General features: G+C 43.0%; 1 protein-coding gene across 1 annotated transcript in view; it reads left to right on the top strand.

The window, feature by feature from the left end:
* Window positions 1-27,257, top strand: part of LOC139544057 (collagen alpha-1(I) chain-like) — a 138,791-nt gene that overhangs the window by 83,623 nt on the left and 27,911 nt on the right. The window contains exons 7-23 of the mRNA XM_071350759.1: window positions 6,219-6,932; window positions 9,623-9,667; window positions 10,006-10,125; window positions 12,251-12,289; window positions 12,535-12,588; window positions 12,846-12,899; window positions 19,154-19,261; window positions 19,471-19,524; window positions 24,585-24,638; window positions 24,953-24,997; window positions 25,242-25,295; window positions 25,423-25,467; window positions 25,904-25,957; window positions 26,080-26,124; window positions 26,273-26,326; window positions 26,504-26,548; window positions 26,657-26,710. Of these exons, the coding sequence (XP_071206860.1) occupies window positions 6,219-6,932; window positions 9,623-9,667; window positions 10,006-10,125; window positions 12,251-12,289; window positions 12,535-12,588; window positions 12,846-12,899; window positions 19,154-19,261; window positions 19,471-19,524; window positions 24,585-24,638; window positions 24,953-24,997; window positions 25,242-25,295; window positions 25,423-25,467; window positions 25,904-25,957; window positions 26,080-26,124; window positions 26,273-26,326; window positions 26,504-26,548; window positions 26,657-26,710 (1,638 nt within the window). The remainder of the gene's footprint in view (window positions 1-6,218; window positions 6,933-9,622; window positions 9,668-10,005; window positions 10,126-12,250; window positions 12,290-12,534; window positions 12,589-12,845; window positions 12,900-19,153; window positions 19,262-19,470; window positions 19,525-24,584; window positions 24,639-24,952; window positions 24,998-25,241; window positions 25,296-25,422; window positions 25,468-25,903; window positions 25,958-26,079; window positions 26,125-26,272; window positions 26,327-26,503; window positions 26,549-26,656; window positions 26,711-27,257) is intronic.

Raw genomic sequence — 27,257 nt, 5'->3', positions numbered from 1 at the left:
GTGTTCAGGTAGATAGACGGTGTACAGGTAGATAGACGGTGTACAGGTAGATAGACGGTGTACAGGTAGATAGACGGTGTTCAGGTAGATAGACGGTGTACAGGTAGATAGACGGTGTACAGGTAGATAGACGGTGTTCAGGTAGATAGACGGTGTACAGGTAGATAGACGGTGTACAGGTAGATAGACGGTGTTCAGGTAGATAGACGGTGTTCAGGTAGATAGATGGTGTACAGGTAGATAGATGGTGTACAGGTAGATAGATGGTGTTCAGGTAGATAGATGGTGTACAGGTAGATAGATGGTGTACAGGTAGATAGATGGTGTACAGGTAGATAGATGGTGTACAGGTAGATAGATGGTGTACAGGTAGATAGACGGTGTACAGGTAGATAGACGGTGTTCAGGTAGATAGACGGTGTACAGGTAGATAGACGGTGTACAGGTAGATAGACGGTGTACAGGTAGATAGACGGTGTTCAGGTAGATAGACGGTGTACAGGTAGATAGACGGTGTACAGGTAGATAGACGGTGTACAGGTAGATAGACGGTGTTCAGGTAGATAGACGGTGTACAGGTAGATAGACGGTGTTCAGGTAGATAGACGGTGTTCAGGTAGATAGATGGTGTTCAGGTAGATAGATGGTGTACAGGTAGATAGATGGTGTTCAGGTAGATAGATGGTGTACAGGTAGATAGATGGTGTTCAGGTAGATAGATGGTGTTCAGGTAGATAGATGGTGTACAGGTAGATAGATGGTGTACAGGTAGATAGATGGTGTTCAGGTAGATAGATGGTGTACAGGTAGATAGATGGTGTTCAGGTAGATAGATGGTGTTCAGGTAGATAGATGGTGTACAGGTAGATAGATGGTGTACAGGTAGATAGATGGTGTACAGGTAGATAGATGGTGTTCAGGTAGATAGATGGTGTTCAGGTAGATAGATGGTGTACAGGTAGATAGATGGTGTTCAGGTAGATAGATGGTGTTCAGGTAGATAGATGGTGTACAGGTAGATAGATGGTGTACAGGTAGATAGATGGTGTACAGGTAGATAGATGGTGTATGTGTCGCGGGGGGGGAAAGTGTTTTGTTGATAGGAGCTCTCCTCAAACAATAGCATGGCATTTTTTCGCAGTAACAGCTACTGTAAATTGGACAGTGCAGTTTTATTAACAAGAATTTAAGCTTTCAGCCGATATAAGCCACTTATATGTACCAACATTTGTTGTTTCTCTAAAATCTGACGGGACGCCTATCCCTAAGAAGGGGTTCAATTTTAAAAAACAACTGGCGGCAACCGTAGCGCATTCAATAGGAGGTGAACAGTGGCTGGTGCTGAAAATATAGCTAACTTGTTATGCAAGTGTTGCACACCAACAGATGGAGAGAACCTACAGCAGTCGAGCAATTCATTTCAACATTAATCTTCATTTTAATTTGACTTTACAAACAACAAGAGGGCTTAATTGGAGTCTATTTGGAGCCTAGACCTATATAAAATAACTTAACTGTTTGATGTAGGCTATGAAGCTTAACAGCCTAATAGAAGTAGGATTTTTTTATTAGGCCTACTTACAATTGCAACTGGTTAACAATGTAGCATCCTACATAAAACAATCATTTAAAGAAAAAAAGTCTGCATGTCGGAACTAAAACAATATAACTAGTAATTAAAAGTGCACATTTCTAAATCCCAAACTCTAAAAGTAATTGGAAAGGTAGATCTAAATGATGTGACATTGTGGTTACAATAAAGAATGTAGCCCATCATGCAAATGTTTCCTATTAGCAGGACAATATACTTTTTATAACCCGGCTACTCTTGTGAAAATCCCTGAACTTGCAATGTATTCAATGCTTAAGTACTCTAAAGTGTACATTTCTAACTCAAAACAGCATTTCTTCATCAACATCTTTATGCTTTCGTTAATCTTCTTGATCTTCCTTTTTTTCTGTGGCAATTTTGAGTGGCCACGGTTGATTAGTCTGTGAAGATGACGTTATTGAATATCTCGCCAGCTTTGATCCATGCCTCGGCCGGCAGGACGCAACGTTTTTTGTTTGTCAGATGAATCATTGGAATCATTGACTCACTCACGCGTTGAAAAGGAGAAGGGCGAGGAATGAGATGGAGTCCATGCCAGGCACACCTGTGAGCTCTGGAACGCCACCTCCGACAGGCAGAGTCAACATACGTGGCGGGTCGTCAGGTCGTCGGTTCACCCTGACATTTCCATTCCTCTTCTGACAACAGAACTTGACCAACTGCTCACCAGGCACAGCAAGGGCCGCCCGGACCGTTATGCTGTTCTGCTATTCCACGGATGTGTAACCGAAGAGAGATACCACGAGTGGGCACAGAATACATAGCCTTCCAGCTGTGGACGTCTATTTCAGCACCGTTTGGGGCTGCTCTGAGACAAGCATGGAGAAACAAAAATAAAAAAATATTATTTGATGTTCTTAAGACATGTGTTGACTGAATATAAGCAAGTGATGTCTGCTAAATAATCAAGTTAGGTTTCTCCAGAAATAAATAATTCTCAATAACAAACTGCCTTTATTTTCAAATTAGTGAGAATGTCTCACCCCATGTTCAAGAATTGCCTTTTTCTCACTCACTCTAGGCTAAATGAAAATGAAATCTCCAAAATATCGTTACTTTTTAAACAAAGCGATTATTATTATTAATTAATTTAGAATGATATAAAAGCCCCTTAGGATCTGTGAGAATATCTGAGAAAATCTAACGAAAAATGCCCTCAGTCCTCTAAATGTAATTATTGGCAATTATTGGCATTGAAAAAAATATTTGTAGACACAGTTGAAGTCGGAAGTTTACATACACTTAGGTTGGAGTCATTAAAATTAGTTTTTCAACGACTCCACAAATTTCTTGTTAACAAACTATAGTTTTGGCAAGTTGGTTATCTACTTTGTGCATGACACAAGTAATTTCTCCAACAATTGTTTACAGACAGATTATTTCACTTGTATCACAATTCCAGTGGGTCAGAAGTATACATACGCTAAGCTGACTGTGCCTTTAAACAGCTTGGAAAATTCCTGAAAATGATGTCATTGCTTTAGAAGCTTCTGATTGGCTAATTGACATAATTTTAGTCAATTGGAGGTGTACCTGTGGATGTATTTCAAGGCCTACCTTCAAACTCAGTGCCTCTTTGCTTGACATCATGGGAAAATCGAGAAGAAATCAGCCAAGACCTCAGAAAGAAAATTGTAGACCTCCACAAGTCTGGTTTATCCTTGGGAGCAATTTCTAAACGCCTGAAGGTACCACGTTCATCTGTACAAACAATAGTACGCAAGTATAAACACCATGGGACGACGCAGCTGTCATACCGCTCATGAAGGAGACGCGTTCTGTCTCCTAGAGATTAACGTACTTTGGTGCGAAAAGTGCAAATCAATCCCAGAACAACAGCAAAGGACCTTGTGAAGATGCTGGAGGAAACAGGTACAAAAGTATCTATATCCACAGTAAAATGAGTCCTATATCGACATAACCTGAAAGGCAGCTCAGCAAGGAAGAAGCCAGTGCTCCAAAACCGCCATAAAAAAGCCAGACTACGGTTTGCAACTGCACATGGGGACAAAGATCGTACTTTTTGTAGAAATGTCCTCTGGTCTGATGAAACAAAAATAGAACTGTTTGGCCATTGTTATGTTTGGAGGAAAAAGGGGGAGGCTTTCAAGCCGAATAACACCATCCCAACCGTAGCAGCATCTTGTTGTGGGGGTGCTTTGCTGCAGGAGGGCCTGGTGCACTTCACAAAATAGATGGCATCATGAGGCTGGAAAATTATGTGGATATGTTTTATTTATTTAACTAGGCAAGTCAGTTAAGAACAAATTCTTATTTTCAATGACGGCCTAGGAACAGTGGGTTAACTGCCTGTTCAGGGGCAGAATGACAGATTTGTACCTTGTCGGCTCGGGGATTTGAACTTGCAACCTTTTGGTTACTATTCCAACGCTCTAACCACTAGGCTACCCTGCCGCCCCATATTGAAGCAACATCTCAAGACATCAGTCAGGAAGTTAAAGCTCGGTCACAAATGGGTCTTGCAAATGGACAATGACCCCAAGCATACTTTCAAAGTTGTGGCAAAATAGCTTAAGGACAACAAAGTGAAGGTACTGGAGTGGCCATCACAAAGCCCTGATCTCGATCCTATAGAAAATGTGTGGGCAGAAATGAAAAAGTGTGTGTGAGCAAGGAGGCCTACAAACCTGACTCAGTTACACCAGCTCTTTCAGGGGGAATGGGCCAAAATTCACTCAATTTATTGTGGGAAGCTTGTGGAAGGCTACCCAAAACTTTTGACCCAAGTTAAACAATTTAAAGGCAATGCTATCAAATACTAATTGAGTGTATGTAAACTTCTGACCCACTGGGAATGTGATGAAATAAATAAAAGCTGAAATATATCATTCTCTCTACTATTATTCTGACATTTCACATTCTTAAAGTAAAGTGGTGATCCTAACTGTCCTTAGACAGGGACTTTTTACTAGGATTAAATGTCAGGAATTGTGAAAAGCTGAGTTTAAATGTATTTGGCTAAGGTGTATGTAAACTCCCGACTTCAACTGTATACTGTTATTTTATTTAACATTTTATTTTACTACATACCTTTTGCTTTGTAAATAGCCAAACTTACCATCAAAAATCAAATATGGACCTGGTCCCTAGTGAGAAATTGCACCCCACACATGGAGTTTGAGAGGATGCTTAGGACTTGGCTTGCTTGACTGAAGATCTCGTACAACGCTGTGTACTACTCCCTTCACAGAACAGCGCAAACTGGCACTAACCAGAATAGAAAGAGGAGTGGGAGGCCCCGGTGCACAACTGAACAAGAGGACAAGTACGTTTGAGTGTCTAGTTTGCGAAACAGACGCCTCACAAGTGCTCAATTGGCAGCTTCATTAAATAGTACCCACAAAACCCCAGTCTCAACGTCAACAGTGAACAGGTGACTCCGGGCTGCTGGACTTCTAGGCAGAGGTGCAATGAAAAAGCCATATCTCAGACTGGCCAATAAAAACGTACTTGTCCTCTTGTTCAGTTGTGCACCGGGGCCTCCCAATCCTCTTTCTTTTCTGGTTAGAGCCAGTATGCACTGTTCTGTGAAGGGAGTAGTACACAGCGTTGTACGAGATCTTCAGTTTCTTGGCAATTTCTCGCATGGAATAGCCTTAATTTCGCAGAAGAATAGACTGACAAGTTTCAGAAGAAAGGTCTTTGTTTCTGGCCAGTATGAGATGAGTAATGCAAGATATGTAAACATTATTAAAGTGGCCAATGATTTCAAGTCTGTATGTAGGCAGCAGCCTCTCTATGTTAGTGATGGCTATTTAACAGTCTGATGGCCTTGAGATAGAAGCAATTTTTCAGTCTCTCGGTCCCAGCTTTGATGTACCTGTACTGACCTCGCCTTCTGGATGGTAGCGGGGTGAACGGGTGCTGTAGGTGTCCTGGAGGGCAGGTAGTTTGCCCTCGGTGATGCGTTGTGCAGACCGCACCACCCTCTGGAGAGCCCTGCGGTTGAGGGCGGTGCAGTTGCCGTACCAGGCGATGATACAGCCCGACAGGATGCTCTCAATTGTGCATTGTAAAAGTTTGTGAGGGGTTTTGGTGACATGCCAAATTTCTTTAGCCTCCTGAGGTTGAAGATGCGCTTTGCGCCTTCTTCACTATACTGTCTGTGTGGGTGGACCATTTCAGTTTGTCCGTGATGTGTACGCCGAGGAACTTAAAACTTTACACCTTCTTCACTAGTCTCTCAAAGCACTTCATGATGACAGAAGTGAGTGCTACGCGGCGATAGTCATTTAGTTCAGTTACCTTTGCCTTCTTGGGTACAGGAACAATGTTGGCCATCTTGAAGCATGTGGGGACAGCAGACTGGGATAGGGAGAGATTGAATATGTCTGAAAAACACACCAGCCAGCTGGTCTGCGCATGCTCTGAGTCTAGGGATGCATGATTGATAGATAGGTCAATGATGTGTATTGTATTTTAAAATAGTTTTTTTTCTAAGTAATTCTTTCCACAGCTTTCCACAAGTTATGCATACACAATAAGAAATAAACATCTCTGATAAATATGTCATCTAACCTATGATCTCATATACTGATATTCAGCACCACAATACATTAATTGTGTTTGTGTTGTGTCTCCATAGGATGTGTTTGGGCAGAGTGGGAGTCGGCGTGGGGACGGGACATGGGGTCCCCGCCAGAAAGGCTCGGTGGGACGAGGGGACGTCTTTGTGGTGGACGAGGACACAGACCTGGCTGATCCAAACCTCCAGGGGGGACACCTCAACCCTCAGTGGAAACCCAGCAGGCAGGGCCCCAAAGGCAGCCACGAGGGCAAGCCTGAGCCCTCCTCCAAACTCTTGGAGGAGAACATCACCACGGACAAGAAGACGAAAGACTCTGGAGGGAGGGGCGTCGGCCTGTTTCCCGCAAAACCCTTGGATGACATCATTATTGATTTGGACCCTGGGTCTTCCCCGAAGAAGCCCTCAGTGGAGTTTCCCCATGTCGTTAAGACTCAGATAGAGACCCCCCTGGACCAGGAGCACCCAGACTCTAACCTGCTGAGAGAGGAGGTGGAGTGGCCTCAGACCCCTTCTCAGACTGCCTTCGCCCCCACCTCAGAGCCCTCTGCCTCCCCTGTGGAGGCTGTAACTGAGGAGAGGAGACCCACCACACACATCCCCACCCAGCCTGACCCAGACCCTGACCGGGCTATCACTGTGGAACGAGGACCAGAACACCCACGCACAGTGACCATCGTACACAGGGAAGGGGATCTGGTTCTGGGCTCTGATGGCCAGATGTATAGGCTCCAGAGAGGGCCCCCAGGCCGAATGGGGCCCCCAGGAAAGGAGGTAAGTGTCTTCAACATCTTCCTCGACTTTTTCGCTGTGCCAGTGCTCATGTGTCATGTTGTGTAACTTTTAATGTTCATGTTTATGGAGGGTGATGCTTACTGCTTGGGACAGTTCATTAGTAGTTTTTATGTTAGAGCAGAGATCGTTGTCTTGCTGAACACGTTTGTTATGTAAACAAGAAAACAAACCTAACAATAATAATAATAATGATTATAATATTAATAACTTTATTTGTATAGCTCTTTTCAATACAAGTAACAAAGTCCTTCAAATCATAGAATAATGTGTGGAGCATTATGAAATTAGAAAATATATTCTGTGTTTGGCCTTTAGGTTCTGCATCAATCTGAATATAATCAACAGCCTTGATCTTGTTAAAACATGAGTTAACCCTGATGTGTTTCATGTTCCTCTCCTTACATTAGCTACTCCACAGCTCCAAATGGCACCACAAGTGTCAATGCCTTCATCACTGCATTAGTCGCGGCAAGCATATCAACAAGCCTCTTTGATTGGTGGAGGGGGCGTGAAGCCCTTAGGGCCGCCAGAACCAGACCCAGATGGAGCAACATCTGGCCCATTTTGGTCCTGGAGCCTCAGCCTGGCTCTCTTGCTGCTATAAAAGCCTGGGATCACTCGGCACCATTACTGTGATTTATCCCGGCTGTATCGAACATGATAGATGTCCTGCTGGCCAGGAGTAAATGGCTCTGTAGTGGAGAAGGCTGCAATAATTAAGCCCCCTCATGTAAAGCAAGGCTATGGTCTTATGGTCTAGATGTCCTGGCGATAGGGTTGTATGTCAGGCCTGTGGAGGGTGTGTGTTTCTGCATGCTTGCGTGTGTGTGACTGTTAGGTGAGGCTGGTCTGGCTATAGCTCCCTCAAATGACATGGACGGCATTTGAAGAATTTTATTGTCCTCGTTGCATGTAAATCTTCTGTGATATTTGACGTGACATATACACTGAGTGGACTAAACATTAGGAACACCTTCTCTTTCCATGACATAGACTGATCAGATGAATGCAGGTGAAAGCTATGATCCCTATTGATGTCCCTTGTTAAATCTGCTTCAATCAGTGTAGATGAAGGGGAGGAGACAGGTTAAATAATGATTTTTAAGCCTTGATAAAATTGAAACATGGATTGTGTATGTGTGCCATTCAGAGGGTGAATGGGCAAGACAAAATATTTGTCTTTTTTTTTAACGGGGTATGGTAGTAGGTGCCAGGCGCACCAGTTTGAGTGTGTCAAGAACTGCAATACTGCTGGGTTATCACGCTCAACAGTTTCCCGTGTGATTCAAGAATGGTCCACCACCCAAAGGACATCCAGCCAACTTGACACAACTGTGGGAAGCATTGGAGTCAACATGGGCCAGCATCCCTGTGGAACGCTTTCGACACCTTGAGTCTATCTATGTCCCGACGAATTGAGGCTGTTCTGAGGGCAAAAAGAGGTGCTACTCAACATTAGGAAGGTGTTCTTAATTAATCAATCAGTCAAATGTATTTATGAAGACCTTTTTACATCAGCAGATGTCACAAAGTGCTCATATAGAAACCCGGACTAAAACCCCAAACAGCAAGCAATGCAGATGTAGAAGCACAGTGGCTAGGAAAAAAAACTCCCTCAAAAGGTAGGAACCTAGGAAGAAACCTATAGAGGAACCAGGCTCTGAGGGGTGGCCAGTCCTCTTCTGGCTGTGCCAGGTGGAGATTATAAGAGTACATGGCCATTAAGGCCAGATCGTTCTTCAAGATGTCCAAACGTTCGTAGATGACCAGAACGGTCAAATAATAATCACAGTGGTTGTAGAGGGTGCAACAGATCAGCACCTCAGGAGTAAATGTCAGTTGGCTTTTCATAGCCGATCATTCAGAGATCGAGACAGCAGGTGCGGTAGAGGGAGAGAGAGAGGGATGTTTTGTACGCTCAGTGTATGATAGCTGACTAAAAAGACCAGAACCTGCTGCCTTATATACATAGACATTGAATCACTTGTCACTTTAATAATGGAACACTGGTCACTTTAATAATGGAACACTAGACAATAATAATGTTTACATACTGCTTTACTCATTTCATATGTATATACTGTATTCTATTTTACTGTATTTTAGTCAATGCCACTCCGACATTGCTCATACTAATATTTATATATTTTGTAATTCCATTATTTTACTGTTAGATTTGTGTGTATTGTTGTGAATTGTTAGATACTACTGCACTTTTGGAGCTAAACGGTTGGAGCTGAACGGTGGGGAGGAAGTCTTTTGACTTTCCTAGGCAGCGGGCCGCGGTGGAAACCCTGGTGAAGGAAAGCTTTACAGGGGTCAGCTGCTCTCTTCTGGCTGCCTGTCAGTCTGTTAATAGTGGACAGGGTAGATGTTGTAACCCAGTTAATGTTTATAACAGTACGATATTAAGCTGTAGATGCATATGATGCCTCATGGGCTCTTTGTCAACACTCATTTGGATTTTAGGTTTAGTCTGTTAATCAATGTGTTGTTGTTTTTTGTTGTGCTTGAGCTTACAAGGGCATTGGTTACTTCACGTTTGATTGTATGATACAGGCGCTACATCTCTGTATATGAGAAGTTAAGAAGTCCTCTGCACTCCACTACATCTCTGAATTAACTTGAATTAATGTCTCACTCTTTCTTTTCTCGTTTACTTTCTCCAGGGCTTTCCCGGTCACGCTGGCTTACGTGGGTTTAAAGGTGACAGGGTAAGAGGAGCTGACATTTTGGAATGGCTTGAGGTGGCTTAAATTTATGACAATGGCCTTTGGGTTAGTCTGCTTGACCTCGCATTTGAATGCACCTTAACTTTGTCTTAGTAAATGATGGAACTGTGTTAGGATCAGAGCATGAGTAACTAATTGTTTTACGACTGAAGTTGATATAATAAGTCATGTGTTTACAGCAATAAACCCCTAGCTTTTCAGCCTCTCTTTGACTCCAAGTCCTCCTGTAAAATCTCTCACAGTCCATTATGACTGACTGTATGACTTCAGCTTACTCATTCTAGGTGTAGATAACTAGTACCTGATGATGTTTCTCACAGGGCCAGCTGGGGCCTGAGGGGCGTGCAGGGCGACAGGGGGATCCAGGCCCCCCCGGCCCACCTGGTCTGCCGTCCTTCTACCTGTGGAAGAACACTATTGAGGAGTGGGCTGCTTTTCGGGTGAGTTGACAACCCCCATTCCATCCCAAATCCTACTCCAACCTCACGCTCACACTTTACCTAGTACTAAATATTTCTAAAACTAAAATCATTGTATTTGCGACAAACCATTCACTGAACCCTAAACCTCAACCAAATCTTGCAATGAATAATGTGGAAATTGAGCACGTTGAGGAGACTAAACTGCTTGGTGTAACCCTGGATTGTAAACTGTCATGGTCAAAACAAATAGTTGCAACAGTAGCTAAGATGGGGAAAGGTCTGTCCATAATAAAACGATGCTCTGCTTCCTTGACATCACTATTAACAAAACAAGTCCAACAGGCACTAGTTTTGTCGCACCTGGATTACTGCCCAGCCATATGGTCAACTGCCACAAAGAGGGACATAAGATAATTATAGTTGGCCCAGAACATAGCAGCGCGGCTGGCCCTTAAATGCACATAGAGAGCTAACATCAATAACATGCATGTCAATTTCTCCTGGCTCAAAGTAGAGGAGAGATTGACTGCATCACTACTTGTCTTTGTGAGAGGTATTGACGTGTTGAATGCACGAGCTGTCTGTTCAAACTACTAGCACACAGCTCAGACACCCATGCATACCCCACAAGACATGCCACAAGAGGTCTCTTCACAGTCCCCAAGTCCAGAACAGACTATGGGAGGCACACAGTACTACATAGAGCCATGGTTACATGGAACTCTATTCCACATCAGGTAACTGACACAAGCAGTAAAATCAGATTTAAAAAACAGATACAACTACACCTTATGGAACAATGTGAACTGTGAAGAGACACACACACAGGCACACACACGCATACGCACACACACACTCTACACACACTCTACACACACGTGCATTGTATTGTAGATATGTAGTGGTGTAATAATGTTATATGTTGTACTGTTTTATTTTGGGGCTTTTCTGCAATGTAAGTGCCTTAATGTGTTTGGACCCCAGGAAGAGTAGCTGCTGCCTTGGCAACAGCTAATGGTGATCCCTAATAAATACTAATAATAACTCACCCCATCTCACTTAAAAATCAGCCTCACTCCAACCCCCAACTCAAACCTGTCACATGTCAACTCCACCCCCAAATCCCACCTCCAGCAATAACCCAACCTTGTCCCAACTGTCACCTAAAGGCGTCTGCATACTAGGTTCAGTTTGCTCCTAGCAGAACGCGGCTAGGTGAAGTGAACGTCTGTGCCTTGCATACTCCTTTATAAGACCTTCGCTGAAAAAGGCGGCAGTAGTACTGTTTGTCCCTTTTGAGATGACGTAGCCTCAATGTAGTCAAAATTAATCTTAGATAAAACTCAAGAAATCTGTAATTAATTTTCACATTTTTGCTGAGGAGGTCTTAGTCGCAAACTTTTATATCCAACTAATATGTTTGGTGCAGTATTTCTCAAGTAAGAAAATCAATCCTAAAAATATATACACAAACTGTTTCGGATGGGAAGCATGCAGATGCTTTACCTTAACTCCACAAGGACATACAGTATTAGGCTATGACTCTATAGACTGCCTGTGCAGGGTTGCAAAATTCCTTTCCTTGAAATTCCCAGGTATTGCCCAGAGGTTTTCCCAGGCTAGCTGTACATTCTTTGACCCCACACTGCTGGTGCGTGTGAGCCGATGCTCCATCTATCCCTCATCAGTTTAATCCCCCTGCCTGCTCTGAGTCTGAGACTGACCGCAGCTGCAGGCTGTGTAGTACAGCATGACTATCAGCGTGACAGAAAACTGCATGGCCATTATTGAATAAAGGTGCTGTGTAAGAATAAAAGGCAATTTGTTACTCTGGGCTTTGAACTGAGCCATGTGGTCAGACAGCGATCAGATACTGCTATCTATTTCAAATGAGTAGGGATGATAAAACTAGCTTTGATTTTAGCCCCAGTGCTTTTTCTTGAGAGAATAAGGCACAGAATAAAACCAAGAAAACCAGGTCCGAAATCAGCTGACACTTTTATTTATGAGTGAAATGTCCCATTAAGATGGCACTGCTATGAATTATGGTTGATGGAATCTATATACATTACATTTTCTTATCGTTTTGATTCCTGACGCGTGAAACTTTAAATAATTTGTAATGTCTCCATGTTTCTTCCAGCAAACCTCTTTCTACCATTTGCTCTATGCTGGCTGGCCTGTAAGTAATGGACACCCACTGACTAGGACTAGACTGGGAATGCATCCCAAATGGCACCATATTCCCTATATAGTGCACTACTTTTGACCAGACCCCTATGGGTCTTGGTAGAAATGTTGCACTATAACAGGAATAGGGTGCCATTTGGGACACATTAAGGGTCTTATAGAGTTTATGGGTCATAAAATACAGCAGGGTGTGTTTTGGTTCTTCCTGACACTGTTTCCTTCTCTGTGTGCTTGCAGAGGGAGCAGGGACCCCCAGGACCAGCTGGGGAGATGGGAAAGACAGGCCCACAGGTGAGCGAAACCCCTTCCCTGCATATTTGGTCCTACTTTAGGTTTGGTAGAGAGTCTCATCATCTGAGTAGTACACCATGAATACTGGTTTAAATGTCATGATGCAGTTGAGATGAATGCCTGATCAATGAATCAACACTCAGCAAAAGTGTTGATTCATACTGTTTGACCTATTGTGAGTTACACATTTTTCTGTCTCTGCCTGTCTGTCTTGCCCCCCCCTCTCTCTTTCTTTCTCTCTTTCTTATCCCACCCAGGGGCCAACAGGGGATCCTGGCCAACAAGGGCCTCCAGGAATAATAGCAGAAATGGTAAGTACTGATGACAGGAGCAATGTTTGTTGTCATACGCACATCCTTAAAAGCATAGGGGCTGTACTAATAAAGTGTACATACTGTAAAAATAACAAAGTGTACATACTGTAAAAATAACAAAGGCCTGCACACTATATTTCAATCCAAGATGACGTGATGAAAATCCTCTGGATGGAAACGTTGTCATTAAAGGTGATCATTAGGATCATAGAATGTGAGGGTCTTTCTGTTATCAAATCAAAATAACATATTTTTGAGTACTGATGACATCCATTCTGGGTTTAGGCACATTACTGTTATACAATAACACCCAATGACCCCATTGTTGTCCCTGGGAAATTGGTCAAATCAAAATGGCTCAAGTTGTTTTGCAGCTGAATTAATAGATGCCATAATGCTATGAGGATTTGACTGTACTAAACATGTACAGTGGGGAGAACAAGTATTTGATACACTGCCGATTTTGCAGGTTTTCCTACTTACAAAGCATGTAGAGGTCTGTAATTTGTATCATAGGTACACTTCAACTGTGAGAGACGGAATCTAAAACAAAAATCCAGAAAATCACATTGTATGATTTGTAAGTAATTAATTTGCATTTTATTGCATGACATAAGTATTTGATACATCAGAAAAGCAGAACTTAATATTTGGTACAGAAACCTTTGTTTGCAATTACAGAGATCATACGTTTCCTGTAGTTCTTGACCAGGTTTGCACACACTGCAGCAGGGAGTTTGGCCCAATCCTCCGTACAGACCTTCTCCAGATCCTTCAGGTTTCGGGGCTGTCGCTGGGCAATACGGACTTTCAGCTCCCTCCAAAGATTTTCTATTGGGTTCAGGTCTGGAGACTGGCTAGGCCACTCCAGGACCTTGAGATGCTTCTTACGGAGCCACTTCTTAGTTGCCCTGGCTGTGTCTTTCAGGTCGTTGTCATGCTGGAAGACCCAGCCACGACCCATCTTCAATGCTCTTACTGAGGGAAGGAGGTTGTTGGCCAAGATCTCGTGATACATGGCCCCATCCATCCTCCCCTCAATACGGTGCAGTCATCCTGTCCCCTTTGCAGAAAAGCATCCCCAAAAAATGATGTTTCCACCTCCATGCTTCACGGTTGGGATGGTGTTCTTGGGGTTGTACTCATCCTTCTTCTTCCTCCAAACATGGCGAGTGGAGTTTAGACCAAAAAGCTCTATTTTTGTCTCATCAGACCACATGACCTTCTCCCATTCCTCCTCTGGATCATCCAGATGGTCATTGGCAAACTTCAGACGGGCCTGGACATGCGCTGGCTTGAGCAGGGGGACCTTGCGTGCGCTGCAGGATTTTAATCCATGACGGCGTGGTGTGTTACTAATGGTTTTCTTTGAGACTGTGGTCCCAGCTCTCTTCAGGTCATTGACCAGGTACTGCCGTGTAGTTCTGGGCTGATCCCTCACCTTCCTCATGATCATTGATGCCCCACGAGGTGAGATCTTGCATGGAGCCCCAGGCCGAGGGTGATTGACCGTCATCTTGAACTTCTTCCATTTTCTAATAATTGCGCCAACAGTTGTTGCCTTCTCACCAAGCTGCTTGCCTATTGTCCTGTAGCCCATCCCAGCCTTGTGCAGGTCTACAATTTTATCCCTGATGTCCTTACACAGCTCTCTGGTCTTGGCCATTGTGGAGATGTTGGAGTCTGTTTGATTGAGTGTGTGGACAGGTGTCTTTTATACAGGTAACGAGTTCAAACAGGTGCAGTTAATACAGGTAATGAGTGGAGAACAGGAGGGCTTCTTAAAGAAAACCTAACAGGTCTGTGAGAGCCGGAATTCTTACTGGTTGGTAGGTGATCAAATACTTATGTCATGCAATAAAATGCAAATTAATTACTTAAAAATCATACAATGTGATTTTCTGGATTTTTGTTTTAGATTCCGTCTCTCACAGTTGAAGTGTACCTATGATAAAAATTACTGACCTCTACATGCTTTGTAAGTAGGAAAACCTGCAAAATCGGCAGTGTATCAAATACTTGTTCTCCCCACTGTACTTAAAGAAAGCATGGGAGAATCTGTTTAGCGGTTAGCACTTTGTAAAGCTAAAGGTATTAGCATCTCAGGCTCTTCCCACATCCCTCACAACCACACAAACACATTAGCACAAGGCTTGGAGCCTGATTTCCAAGCTGTGGCTTTGTGGCAACAGAACAACTATGTTGCTATGTTGTGTCTTAGCCAGTCAGAGACCTCAGCTGAACTGAGCACTTACGCTACGGGCCTAACAAGACGGCCCACATCATAGACTGCTGAGGTTTTGGGTACAGTTGTAAACACTTCCTCTCCCTCCCCAATACGAAGCTACGATGTCTGGGCTGTGTGGCACACACGTGGCGTGGAGAATGGCTGTATTATGTGCGTGTGTGTGTGTGTGTGTGTGTGTGTACACAGATTTGGCAAATACCGATATTCAATATTTTTAAATATTTTTTCAATATTTTCCTTGCCAAAAACCCCAGATACTGATAACCAATATTTAACATTTTAGCAGCCTTTTAAATAGTTAGCACACACACATGGACGCAGTGGTCTAAGGCACTCAGTGCAAGAGGTGTCACTACAGTCCCTGGTTCGAATCCAGGCTGTATCACATCCGGCCGTGATTGGGAGTCCCATAGGGCGGCGCACAATTGGCCCAGCGTCGTCCGGGCCGTCATTGTAAATAAGAATTTGTTCTTAACTGACTTGCCAGGTTAAATATAGGTTACACACACACACACCACACTGACCAGAAAGTTATTTTGTTGGCATTTACGTATCCCCAGTTCCAGTAAAACATAATCAAAGCCTATTTCTTTCACTTACTTGCTGTGCGGTTTTGTTGTTCATTTGTTCAGTCGTTTCATTCTCAACCAGGATTTCTATGGGGAAAGCCGTATGGGTCTTTGCATGTCAAAAAAGATACACATTAAATAACACTATTTGACGTTTCAAATAACACGACATAATCTGTTTCAGTAGCTATAGTTAACTAGCTAACTATATAGCTAGGTGTCATCATCTAAAATAACCCTAATTTATAAGACAGTTCTTATTTGATTAATGGTTGTCGGACCCAACCATGTGAAGCTAGCCACAATAGTGGACTTTGCGGTTAACCTTCAAAATAAAGGTATGGCATAATTCTACTATTTGTATTAATTTGCATCACTGTCAATGACATACTTTTATTTTGCAGGCAAACTGCAAATTCCACTATTGTGCCTTATTGTGCCTAGCTTCACAACACATAACCCGGACCGGTCGAGCCCCACTAGCCAGATGAAGCTAGCTGGCTGCTTATAACGTTAGCTTTGGGCAACAGGGTTAAGTAGCTGGCTAGCTATTTATTTTCATGAACTGAAATTCAATTTCAATAGGTGATCATCAAGTGGAAACATAGCTAATACTTACTCACAAGGATTCCTAAATCATTAATAAGAATAATGAAATGACTACAGTTTCTACTGGTCATTGTTTTCAGGCTGGTTGTATTGGTGCTAGCTAGGTACCAAGCTAAATCTAGCTACCCCAGAAGTTGCGGTTGAACAAATGATGCTTTATTACCAACGCGGTATTGTTAACACATCGTTCGTGGTTGGTGTTTGCTTATTTGCAAACTTTTTTGTACAGCTTTGACAGTGCTACTGTATCTTTTTTGACACGCAAAAACCCAAACGGCGTTCCATAGTATGTATGTTGTGAAGCTAATAGCAATGACGCTATTACTGTGTACCGGTGCTCGACCAGTCGGCGAAAGCCAACATCATCCACGACAGAGAACGGTTGATTGAATTCCATTATCTTGGCTTTAATGGATTTCCCCTTTGAGTTGTCTTGCTGAAATGTTCTTACTCTTTCAAATGACTGCTCGACTTGACTGCTCGATCCACACAGCAGACATTGTGTGGGTTAGGTTAGGAATGCTGTGTTGCACGTGTAGTGCAACATTTTACATGGCGTCATTACGTTATGTACCTACGTTATATAGGTATGCCCAGTACCTTTGACATCGTTTTTTAACATCGGCGTTAAACTAGACATCGGCCGATACCGATGTAGGCATTTTTAGCTAATATCGTCCGATTCCGATATGTTCACCGATATATAATGCATCCCTAATATGTGCACCTGAGAACTCATTTATCAGTCTGGCGAGCTTCTGCATGTACAATATTAATCACTGTCCACACACACATACATACGCACGCACACACACACATAAAATATCAATCACTGTTCAGAACCAGAAATATAACAGTCCACACTGTCCACACTGCCAAGAGCTAACAGGTGTTTAAGCTATCTGATTTGTACATGTTCTCCACCTGTCTGCAGTGCAAGTTATTGATGACAAGGGGGTCTAACATAAGAATAAACAAATAATGCCATTGGGCAGGAATGGTGCCTTAAATAGCATTCATGTACAGTACTAGTCAAAAGTTTGGACACACCTACTCATTCCAGGATTTTTCTTTATTTTTTGTATTTTCTACATAGTAGAATAATAGTGAAGACATCAAAACTATGAAATAACACATTGAATCATGTAGTAACCAAAAAAGTGTTAATCAAATCAAAATATATTTTATATAGCCACCCTTTGCCTCGATGACAGCTTTGCACACTCTTGGCACACTCTTGGCATTCTCTCAAACCAGCTTCATAAGGTTTCATGCATTTCAGTTAACAGGTGTGCCTTGTTAATTTGTGGAATTTCTTTCTTTAATGCATTTGAGCCAATCAGTTGTGTTGTGACAAGGTAGGGGTGGTATACAGAAGATAGCCCTATTTGGTAAAAGGCCATGTCCATATTATGGCAAGAACAGCTCAAATAAGCAAAGAGAAATGACAGTCCATCATTACTTTAAGACATGAAGGTCAGTCAATCCAGAAATGTCAAGAACTTTGAAAGTGTCTTCAAGTGCAGTCACAAAAACCATCAAGCGCTATGATGAAACTGGCTCTCATGAGGACCGCCACAGGAAAGGAAAACCCAGAGTTACCTCTGCTGCAGAGGATAAGTTCATTAGAGTTAACTGCACCTCAGATTGCAGCCCAAATAAATGCTTCACAGAGTTCAAGTAACAGACACATCTCAACATCTACTGCTCAGAGGAGACTGTGTGAATCAGGCCTTCATGGTCAAATTTCTGCAAAGAAACCACTACTAAAGGACACCAATAATAATAAGAGACTTGCTTGGGCCAAGAATCACGAGCAATGGACATTAGACCGGTGGAAATCTGTCCTTTGGTCTGATGAGTCCAAATTTGAGATTTTTGGTTACAACCCCTGTGTATTTGTGAGACGCAGAGTAGGTGAACGGATGATCTCCACATGTGTGGTTCCCACCGTGAAGCATGGAGGATGAGGTGTGATGGTGAGGGGGTGCTTTGCTGGTAACACTGTCTGTGATTTAATTAGAATTCAAGGCACACTTAACCAGCATGGCTACCATAGCGATACGTCATCCCATCTGGTTTGCACTTAGTGGGACTATCATTTGTTTTTTAAAAGGACAATGACCCAAAACATCCCTCCAGGCTGTGTAAGGGCTATTTGACCAAGAAGGAGAGTGATGGAGTGCTGCATCAGGTGACCTGGCCTCCATAATCACCTGACCGCAACCCGATTGAGATGGTTTGGGATGAGTTGGACCGCAGAGTGGAGGAAAAGCAGCCAACAAGTGCTCAGCATATGTGGGAACTCCTTCACGACTGTTGGATAAGCATTCCTCATGAAGCTAGTTGAGAGAATGCCAAGATTGTGCAAAGCTGTCATCAAGGCAAAGGGTGGCTATTTGAAGAATCTAAAATCTATTTTGATTTGTTTAACTTTTTTGCTTACTACCTGATTCCATATGTGTTATTTCATAGTTTTGATATCTTCGCTATTATTACACAATGTAGAAAATAGTAAAAATAAAGAAAAACCCTTGAATGAGTCGGTGTGCCCAAACTTTTGACTGGTACTGTATATTGCACCACTTTTCACCAGAGCCCTATATATAGGAATAGGGTGCCATTTGGGATGTAGCCCAAGTGTGTTATGATGTGTCCTCACTGTGTCACAGGTTTACACAGCCTCGGCTCGGGTAATGGTGTCCCTGTCACAGATCCATAGACTCTGATTTGGTGATATGGATCCACAGCCTTTGATTGGGTGATGGTGTCTCTGTCACAGATCCACAGTCTCTGATTGGGTGATGGTGTCTGTTGTATTGCAGGGTGAGCCGGGCCCAAAGGGCGTGGCGGGCAGACCAGGGCTCCATGGGAAATATGGAGAGAATGGGCTGGACGGTCAGCCTGGGATGCCGGGTGACCCTGGGCGACAGGTGAGGCACCACTTGGTGATTACATTGATAACCTTCTTATTACGAACCCATCTGTTCTCAGAAACAACCATTCTAGCCATTCCCTATATTTAGTGTACTGCTTTTGAACAGTAAGTATTTCCTAAGAAGTGCACTATATAGGGAATAGGGTGCTATTTCAGTTGTTTTATCTCTGATTATATCAATGATTGCTGTCTCATCTTGCTTAGGGACCCTTCGGGTATAGGGGAGAAGGCGGTTCCAAAGGAGAAAAAGGGGACGAGGTGAGGGGGTTGGATAGTGAAACAGTGCCCTTATGAATTCTGAAATATTGGTTTAATGAGTGTACCAATGAAGAGCATATGTCATTTGTACTTTCTATGAAGTAAAGTATTTCAGCCTTTTTATTAAATGGATTAAGTACAAACAATTCCTCAGAAATCTACACACAATACCCCATAATGACAACGAAATCAGAAATGTTTGCAAATTTATACAAAATAAAAAAACTGAAATACTTTATTTACATAAGTATTCAGACCCAGGTGCATCCGGTTTCCATTGATCATCCTTGATATGTTTCTACAACTTGATTGGAATCCACCTGTGGTAAATTCAATTGATAGGGCTTTTTTTAAAATAAAAAAATCACCTTTATTTAACCAGGTAGGCTAGTTGAGAACAAGTTTTCATTTACATCTGCGACCTGGCCAAGATAAAGCAAAGTAGTGCGACACAAACAACAACAGAGTTACACATGGAATAAACAAACATACAGTCAATAATACAATAGAAAAAGTCTATATACAGTGTGTGCAAATGAGGTAGGATAAGGGAGGTAAGGCAATAATTAGGCCATAGTGGCGTAATAATTACAATATAGCAATTAAACACTGGAGTGATAGATGTGCAGAAGGTGAGTGTGCAAGTAGAGATACTGGGGTACAAAGGAGCCAAATAAATAAAATAAATAACAGTATGGGGATGAGGTAGTTGGATGGGCTATTTACAGATGGGCTATGTACAGGTACAGTGATCTCTGAGCTGCTCTGACAGCTGGTGCTTAAAGCTAGTGAGGGAGATATGAGTCTCCAGCTTCAGTGATTTTTTTTCAGTTCGTTCCAGTCATTGGCAGCAGAGAACTGGAAGGAAAGGCGGCCGAAGGACGAATTGGCTTTGGGGCTGACCAGTGAAATATACCTGCTGGAGCGCGTGCTACGGGTGGGTGCTGCTATGGTGACCAGTGAGCTGAGATAAGGTGGGGCTTTACCTAGCAAAGACTTATAGATGACCTGGAGCCAGTGGGTTTGGCTACGAATATGAAGCGAGGGCCAGGCAACGAGAGCATACAGGTCGCAGTGGTGGGTAGTATATGGGGCTTTGGTGACAAAACGGATGGCACTGTGATAGACTGCATCCAATTTGCTGAGTAGAGTGTTGGAGGCTATTTTGTAAATGACATCGCCGAAGTAGAGGATCGGTAGGATGGTAAGTTTTACGAGGGTATGTTTGGCAGCATGAGTGAAGGATGCTTTGTTTCGAAATAGGACGCCGATTCTAGATTTAATATTGGATTGGAGATGCTTAATGTGAGTCTGGAAGGAGAGTTTACAGTCTAACCAGACACCTAGGTATTTGTAGTTGTCCACATATTCTAAGTCAGAACCGTCCAGAGTAGTGATGCTGGACGGGCGGGCAGGTGTGGGAAGCGATCGGTTGAAGAGCATGCATTTAGTTTTACTTGTATAGTAGTTGGAGGCCACGGAAGGAGAGTTGTATGGCATTGAAGCTCGTCTGGAGGTTGGTGAACACAGTGTCCAAAGAAGGGCCAGAAGTATACAGAATGGTGTCGTCTGCGTAGAGGTGGATCAGAGAATCACCAGCAGCAACATCATGGATGTTGATGTATACAGAGAAAAGAGTCGGCCTGAAGATTTAACCCTGTGGCACCCCCATAGTGACTGCCAGAGGTCCGGACAACAGGCCCTCCGATTTGAAACACTGAACTCTATCTGAGAAGTAGTTGGCGAGGCAGTCATTTGAGAAACCAAGGCTGTTGAGTCTGCCAATAAGAATGTGGTGATTGGCAGAGTCGATAGCCTTAGCCAGGTCTATGAATACAGCTGCACAGTATTGTCTCTTATCGATGACGGTTATGATATCATATAGGACCTTGAGCGTGGCTGAGGTGCACCTATGGCCAGCTCGGAAAACAGATTGCATAGCTGAGAAGGTACGGTGGGATTCGAAATGGTCTGTGATCTGTTTGTTAACTTTGCGTTCGAAGACCTTAGAAAGGCTGGGTAGGATAGATATAGGTCTGTAGCAGTTTGGGTCTAGAGTGTCTCCCCCGTTGAAGAGGGGGATGACCGCGGCAGCTTTCCAATCTTTGGGGATCTAAGACGATATGGAAGAGAGGTTGAACAGGCTAGTAATAGGGATTGCAACAATTTCGGCGGATCATTTTAGAAAGAGGGTCCAGATTGTCTAGCCTGGCTGATTTGTAGGGGTCCAGATTTTGCAGCTCTTGGAAAGGCACACAGCTGTCTATATATGGTCCCACAGTTGACAGTGCATGTCAGAGCAAAGAACACAGTCAGAGCAAAGAACACAGTGGCCTCCAACATTCTTAAATGGAAGAAGTTGGAACCACCAAGACTCTTCCTAGAACTGGCCGACCGGCCAAACTGAGCAATCGGGGGAGAAGGGCCTTGGCCAGTGCGGTGACCAAGAACCCAATGGTCACTCTGACAGAGCTCCTCTGTGGAGATGGGAGAACCTTCCAGAAGGACAACCATCTCTGCAACACTCCACCAATCAGGCCTTTATGGTAGAGTGGCCAGACAGAAGCCATTCCTCAGTAAAAGGCACATGACAGCCCGCTTGGAGTTTGCCAAAAGGCACCTAAAGACTCTCAGACCATGAGAAACAAGATTCGCTGGTCCGATGAAACCATGATTGAACTGAATGCCAAGCGTCACGTCTGGAGGAAAACTAGCACCATGCCTATGGTGAAGCATGGTGGTGGCAGCACCATGCTGTGGGGATATTTTTCAGCGGCAGGGACTGGGAGACTAGTCAGGATCGAGGCACAGATGAACAGAGCAAAGAACAGAGAGATCCTTGATGAAAACCTGCTCCAGAGCGCTCCCGACCTCAGACTGGGGCGAAGTTTCACCTTCCAACAGGACATCAACCCTAAGTATACAGCCAAGTCAACACAGGAGTGGCTTCGGGACAGGTCTCTGAATGTTCTTGAGTTGCCCATCCAGAGCCCGGACTTGAACCCGATCGAACATCTCTGGAGAGACCTGAAAACAGCTGTGCAGCAACGCTCCCCATCCAACCTGACAGAGCTTGAGAGGAATTGCAGAGAAGAATGGGAGAAACTCCCCAAATATAGGTGTGCCCAGCTTGTAGTAGAAGTCGACCGATTATGATTTTTCAACACCGATACCGATTATTGGAGGACCAAAAAAAGCCGATACCGATTAATCGGCCGTTTTTTTTAAACATTTATTTATTTGTAATAATGACAATTACAACAATACTGAATGAACACTTTTATTTTAACTTAATATAATACATCAATCAAATCAATTTAGCCTCAAATAAATTCATTTTGGTTTAAATAATGCAAAAACAAAGTGTTGGAGAAGAAAGTAAAAGTGCAATATGTGCCATGTAAAAAAGCTAACGTTCAAGTTCCTTGCTCAGAACATGAGAACATATGAAAGCTGGTGGTTCCTTTTAACATGAGTCTTCGATATTCCCAGGTAAGAAGTTTTAGGTTGAGGTTATTATAGGACTATTTCTCTCTATACCATTTGTATTTCATATACCTTTGACTATTGGATGTTCTTATAAGCACTTTAGTATTGCCAGTGTAACAGTATAGCTTCCGTCCCTCTCCTCGCCCCTTCCTGGGCTCGAACCAGGAACACATCGTTTGAATGAATGCTTACGAGCCTGCTGCTGCCTACCACCGCTCAGTAAGACTGCTCTATTAAGTATCAAATCATAGACTTAATTTTAACATAATAATAATAATAACACACAGAAATACGAGCCTTAGGTCATTAATATGTTATCAATATGCAATGTTATGTCATAATTACGTAAAAGTCTGGCAAATTTGTTCGCAACGAGCCAGGCGGCCCAAACTGTTGCATATACCCTGACTCTGCGTGCAATGAACGCAAGAGAAGAGACACAATTTCCGTAGTTTAATATTGCCTGCTAACATGAATTTATTTTAAGTAAATATGCAGGTTTAAAAATATGTACTTCTGTGTATTGATGTTAACAAAGGCATTGATGTTTATGGTTAGGTACATTCGTGCAACGATTATGCTTTTTTCGCAAATGCGCTTTTGTTAAATCATCCCCGTTTGGCGCAGTTGGCTGTCTTTGTTAGGAAGAAATAGTCTCCACAGTTCACAACGAGCCAGGCGGCCCAAACTGCTGCATATACCCTGACTCTGTTGCACAGAACGCAAGAGAAGTGACACAATTTCCCTAGTTAAAAGAAATTCATGTAAGCAGGCAATATTAACTAAATATGCAGGTTTAAAAATATATACTTGTGTATTGATTTTAAGAAAGGCGTTGATGTTTATGGTTAGGTACACATTGGTGCAACGACAGTGCTTTTTTGCGAATGCGCGTTAAATCACCCGTTTGGCGAAGTAGGCTGTGATTCAATGACAAATTAACAGGCACTGTCGTTGCACCGATTATATACAAAGCAGGTCAAGCTAGATAAACTAGTAATATCATCAACCATGTGTAGTTAACTAGTGATTATGTTACGATTGATTTGTTTTTTATAAGATACGTTTAATGCTAGCTAGCACCTTACCTTGGCTCCTTTCTGCACTCGCATAACACACGCAGGCTCCTCGTGAAGTGCAATGTAATCGGCCATGTGTCCAAAAATGCCAATTACGGATTGTTATGAAAACTTGAAATCGGCCCTAATTAATTATCCATTCCGATTAATCGGTCGACCTCTAGCTTGTAGTGTCATTCCCAAGAAGATTCGAGGCAGTATAATCGCTGCCAAAGGTGCTTCAACAAAGTACTGAGTAAAGGGTCTGAATACTTATGTATATGTGATATTTCAGTTTTTTATTTTTAATAAATGCGCAACATTTTCTAAAAAGCTATTTTTGCTTTGTCATGATGGGGTATTAAGTGTAGATTGATGATGAAAAAACACATTTAATTAATTTTAGAATAAGGCTGTAATGTAACAAAATGTGGAAAAAGTCAAGGGGTCTGAATACTTTCCAAAGGCACTGTATGTATAATGCTTTATAACGTATTTTATAATGCCTTATAGGGCCTTATTGGAGCCAAGGGCCAAAGAGGACATATTGGAGAACCGGGCGAGAAGGTAAGACTCAAGTATGATTGCTGACTATTGTTCCTTTATTACTGAATTAGTCACACTGAATTAAAGTCATCCCCAGTCCCCAGTCTTCACTGGTCTAGATTATTATTTGGAATATGCTGCCCCTTAGTGGAAAGAGTAAGTACTATGAGAGCTGAATGCCCTGCTTGTACAGTTCACATCAGTTTACATCAAATGTTTTTTGATTGTCTTTACTCATATTCCTGTAATGTTCATGTATGCATTTTACTGAAGGCTTTTGTGTGGATAGCCCTCTCTATTGAGAGCTTAACATCGGAACTTTGTGTGTCCTGTAGAGCTCTATTGGTTTACCAGGCCGTCCCGGTTATGTTGGTCCACCAGTAAGTGTTTCTCTCGCTGTATGTGCCCAAATAGCACCCGTATTCCCTTTATAGTGCACCTTTTTTTTACCAGAACCTTATGGGCCCTGGTCAAAAGTAGTGCACTAAATAGGGAATAGGGTGCCATTTAAGATGCGCACACGGTCTCTTTTCTTTCAAGCTGCCTTTTTTGGTTTGCACCCTAATTTTCACCCGTTTGACATACTTTGTAAAAGGTCTAACCCTATGTCTGTCTTTTCTTCAGGGGCCTCAGGGAGTCAGAGGGGCCACAGGCTCCGAGGGAAACCCTGGACCTGATGTGAGTGACCCACAGTAACAAAACTACACCTTGTGTCAGATTTACAGATTCAAACATTTCTGAATACTTTAGGGTGTTATTCATCGGTAATTGAGTGTGTCACTGACATGTGTTTGTGACTCTCCAGGGGGAGGCTGGGTTTGATGGGACTCCAGGGCCTCCTGGGACAGTGGTGAGTAGACAGCAAAGAAGTCTGTCCCTTCCATACACTCTTAGAAAAAAGGGTACCAAAAGGATTCTTTGGCTGTCCCCATAGGAGAACCCTTTTTGGTTCTAGGTAGAACCCTTTTGGGGTCTATGTAGAACCCTCTGTGGAAAGGGTGTTACATGGAACCCAAAAGGGTTCTGTCTGGAACCAAAAGGGTTATTTCTACCTGGAACCAAAAGGGTTCGTTCTACCTGGAACCAAAAAGTGTTCTTCAAAAGGTTCTCCTGTGGGGACAGCCGAATAACCATTTAAGGTTCTAGATATCACTTTTTTTCCCTGAACTACATGTATGTATTCCAACATACAGTACAGCACAATATCATAATGGGCCCCAATTCCTAATGCTATGTCACTCATACCATATCATATCACTCAGTGTGTATATTCTTGTTTTGCGTAGGGAGCCACTGGTTTCACAGGCCGTGTTGGCGCTCAGGGAGTTAACGGCTCACAGGTGAGGGGACATTTTGACCCCAGGAGATGAGGGTCTTCCCATTTTTTTATTTAACTACTTTACTGGTAGCTCTTTCTGAATATGTCAGCCTTCACCAAAGGTAGCCTGCATTTACCTTCTAGGGAGAGTTGGGGCCTGCTGGAGTCATCGGCCCCAGAGGCCCCCAGGTAAGAGGAGACGTTTGCTTGTTGTGTTTTCTTGCCTAAAGTTGGGTCACATTTAACAGAACTCTATGCTCGTAACACTATACGGGAAATATTACACGCATACTATACACATGTTTTAAAATGACCTGTTTTCTGTTTATTTCACCAGGGACCCCAGGGTTTAAATGGCGAGAGTGGGCCTCCAGGACTCAGGGGAATCCAGGTCGGTCTCACTCAGCTGCACAGTAATGTTCTGTACCTTGGGACCAGATCCCTAACTTGAGACCAGATGATTGACTAATGTATTTGGAAACATACCTTTTTCAGAGGGATTTCTCACCATAATAATATATAATATCTGGAGTTAAAGATCATCTGTACTGTTTTCATATTTTCACAGGGACAGCCTGGGATGAGTGGTGCCCTTGGTCCGAAAGGTGATCCTGTAAGTCTCTCCTCTTCTCTCGTAAAGTTAATTCTGCTCTAGTAAATAAACGACTATAAATGTCTCTCTCCAACCCCCTCTTTTCCTTCCTTTCTCTGTCTTCCTCAGGGGCCTATGGGGACAATGGGTATCCGGGGTGAGCCAGGGTTCGATGGGCCCATGGTGAGTAGCATAGTACCCAGTGGACTGACCACCTAAACCCCACTCTTCCTTCCAGAGACACACACACATAGCAACCTCACAGTACCCCCATCTGTCACTTAAAGCTAGAATCCTTTTTGAAACAATAACAAAGTGGTTACCCCGCCAGTGTTTTGGTAAAAAGCTGAGGGAAAGGCCTAGAGAGATGTAACCACTTTAAAATTCATAGACAGAGCTATCGATGCAAGTACTGACCATCCATTATATCAAAATTATAGTTTCATTATTTTTTTTAGGCTATACAGTGTTTGTTTACATTTACTGTACATTGTTTACAAACATAGTAAAGCAAGCTTATATTTTGTGTTCTGGGGCCTGTTGCACAAAACTAGGATAAGGGATTAAGCCAGGATATCTTGGTGATCCTGGCTCAATTGATCCGTAATCCGGTTGCACTAAAGATGGATAGGGGGCAGGAGGATATGTTATGGTATAAATTACCATGGAGATTTATTCTGTGGAGCTAGCCTGCTCCAGACCAGGCTAAATTCCAGGATCTATTTAATCT

The sequence above is a fragment of the Salvelinus alpinus genome, chromosome 18 (assembly GCF_045679555.1).
Source record: "Salvelinus alpinus chromosome 18, SLU_Salpinus.1, whole genome shotgun sequence".
NCBI lineage: Eukaryota > Metazoa > Chordata > Actinopteri > Salmoniformes > Salmonidae > Salvelinus > Salvelinus alpinus.
Note: the sequence above shows the minus strand (reverse complement) of the source record. Positions and strands in the feature narration are given on the sequence as shown.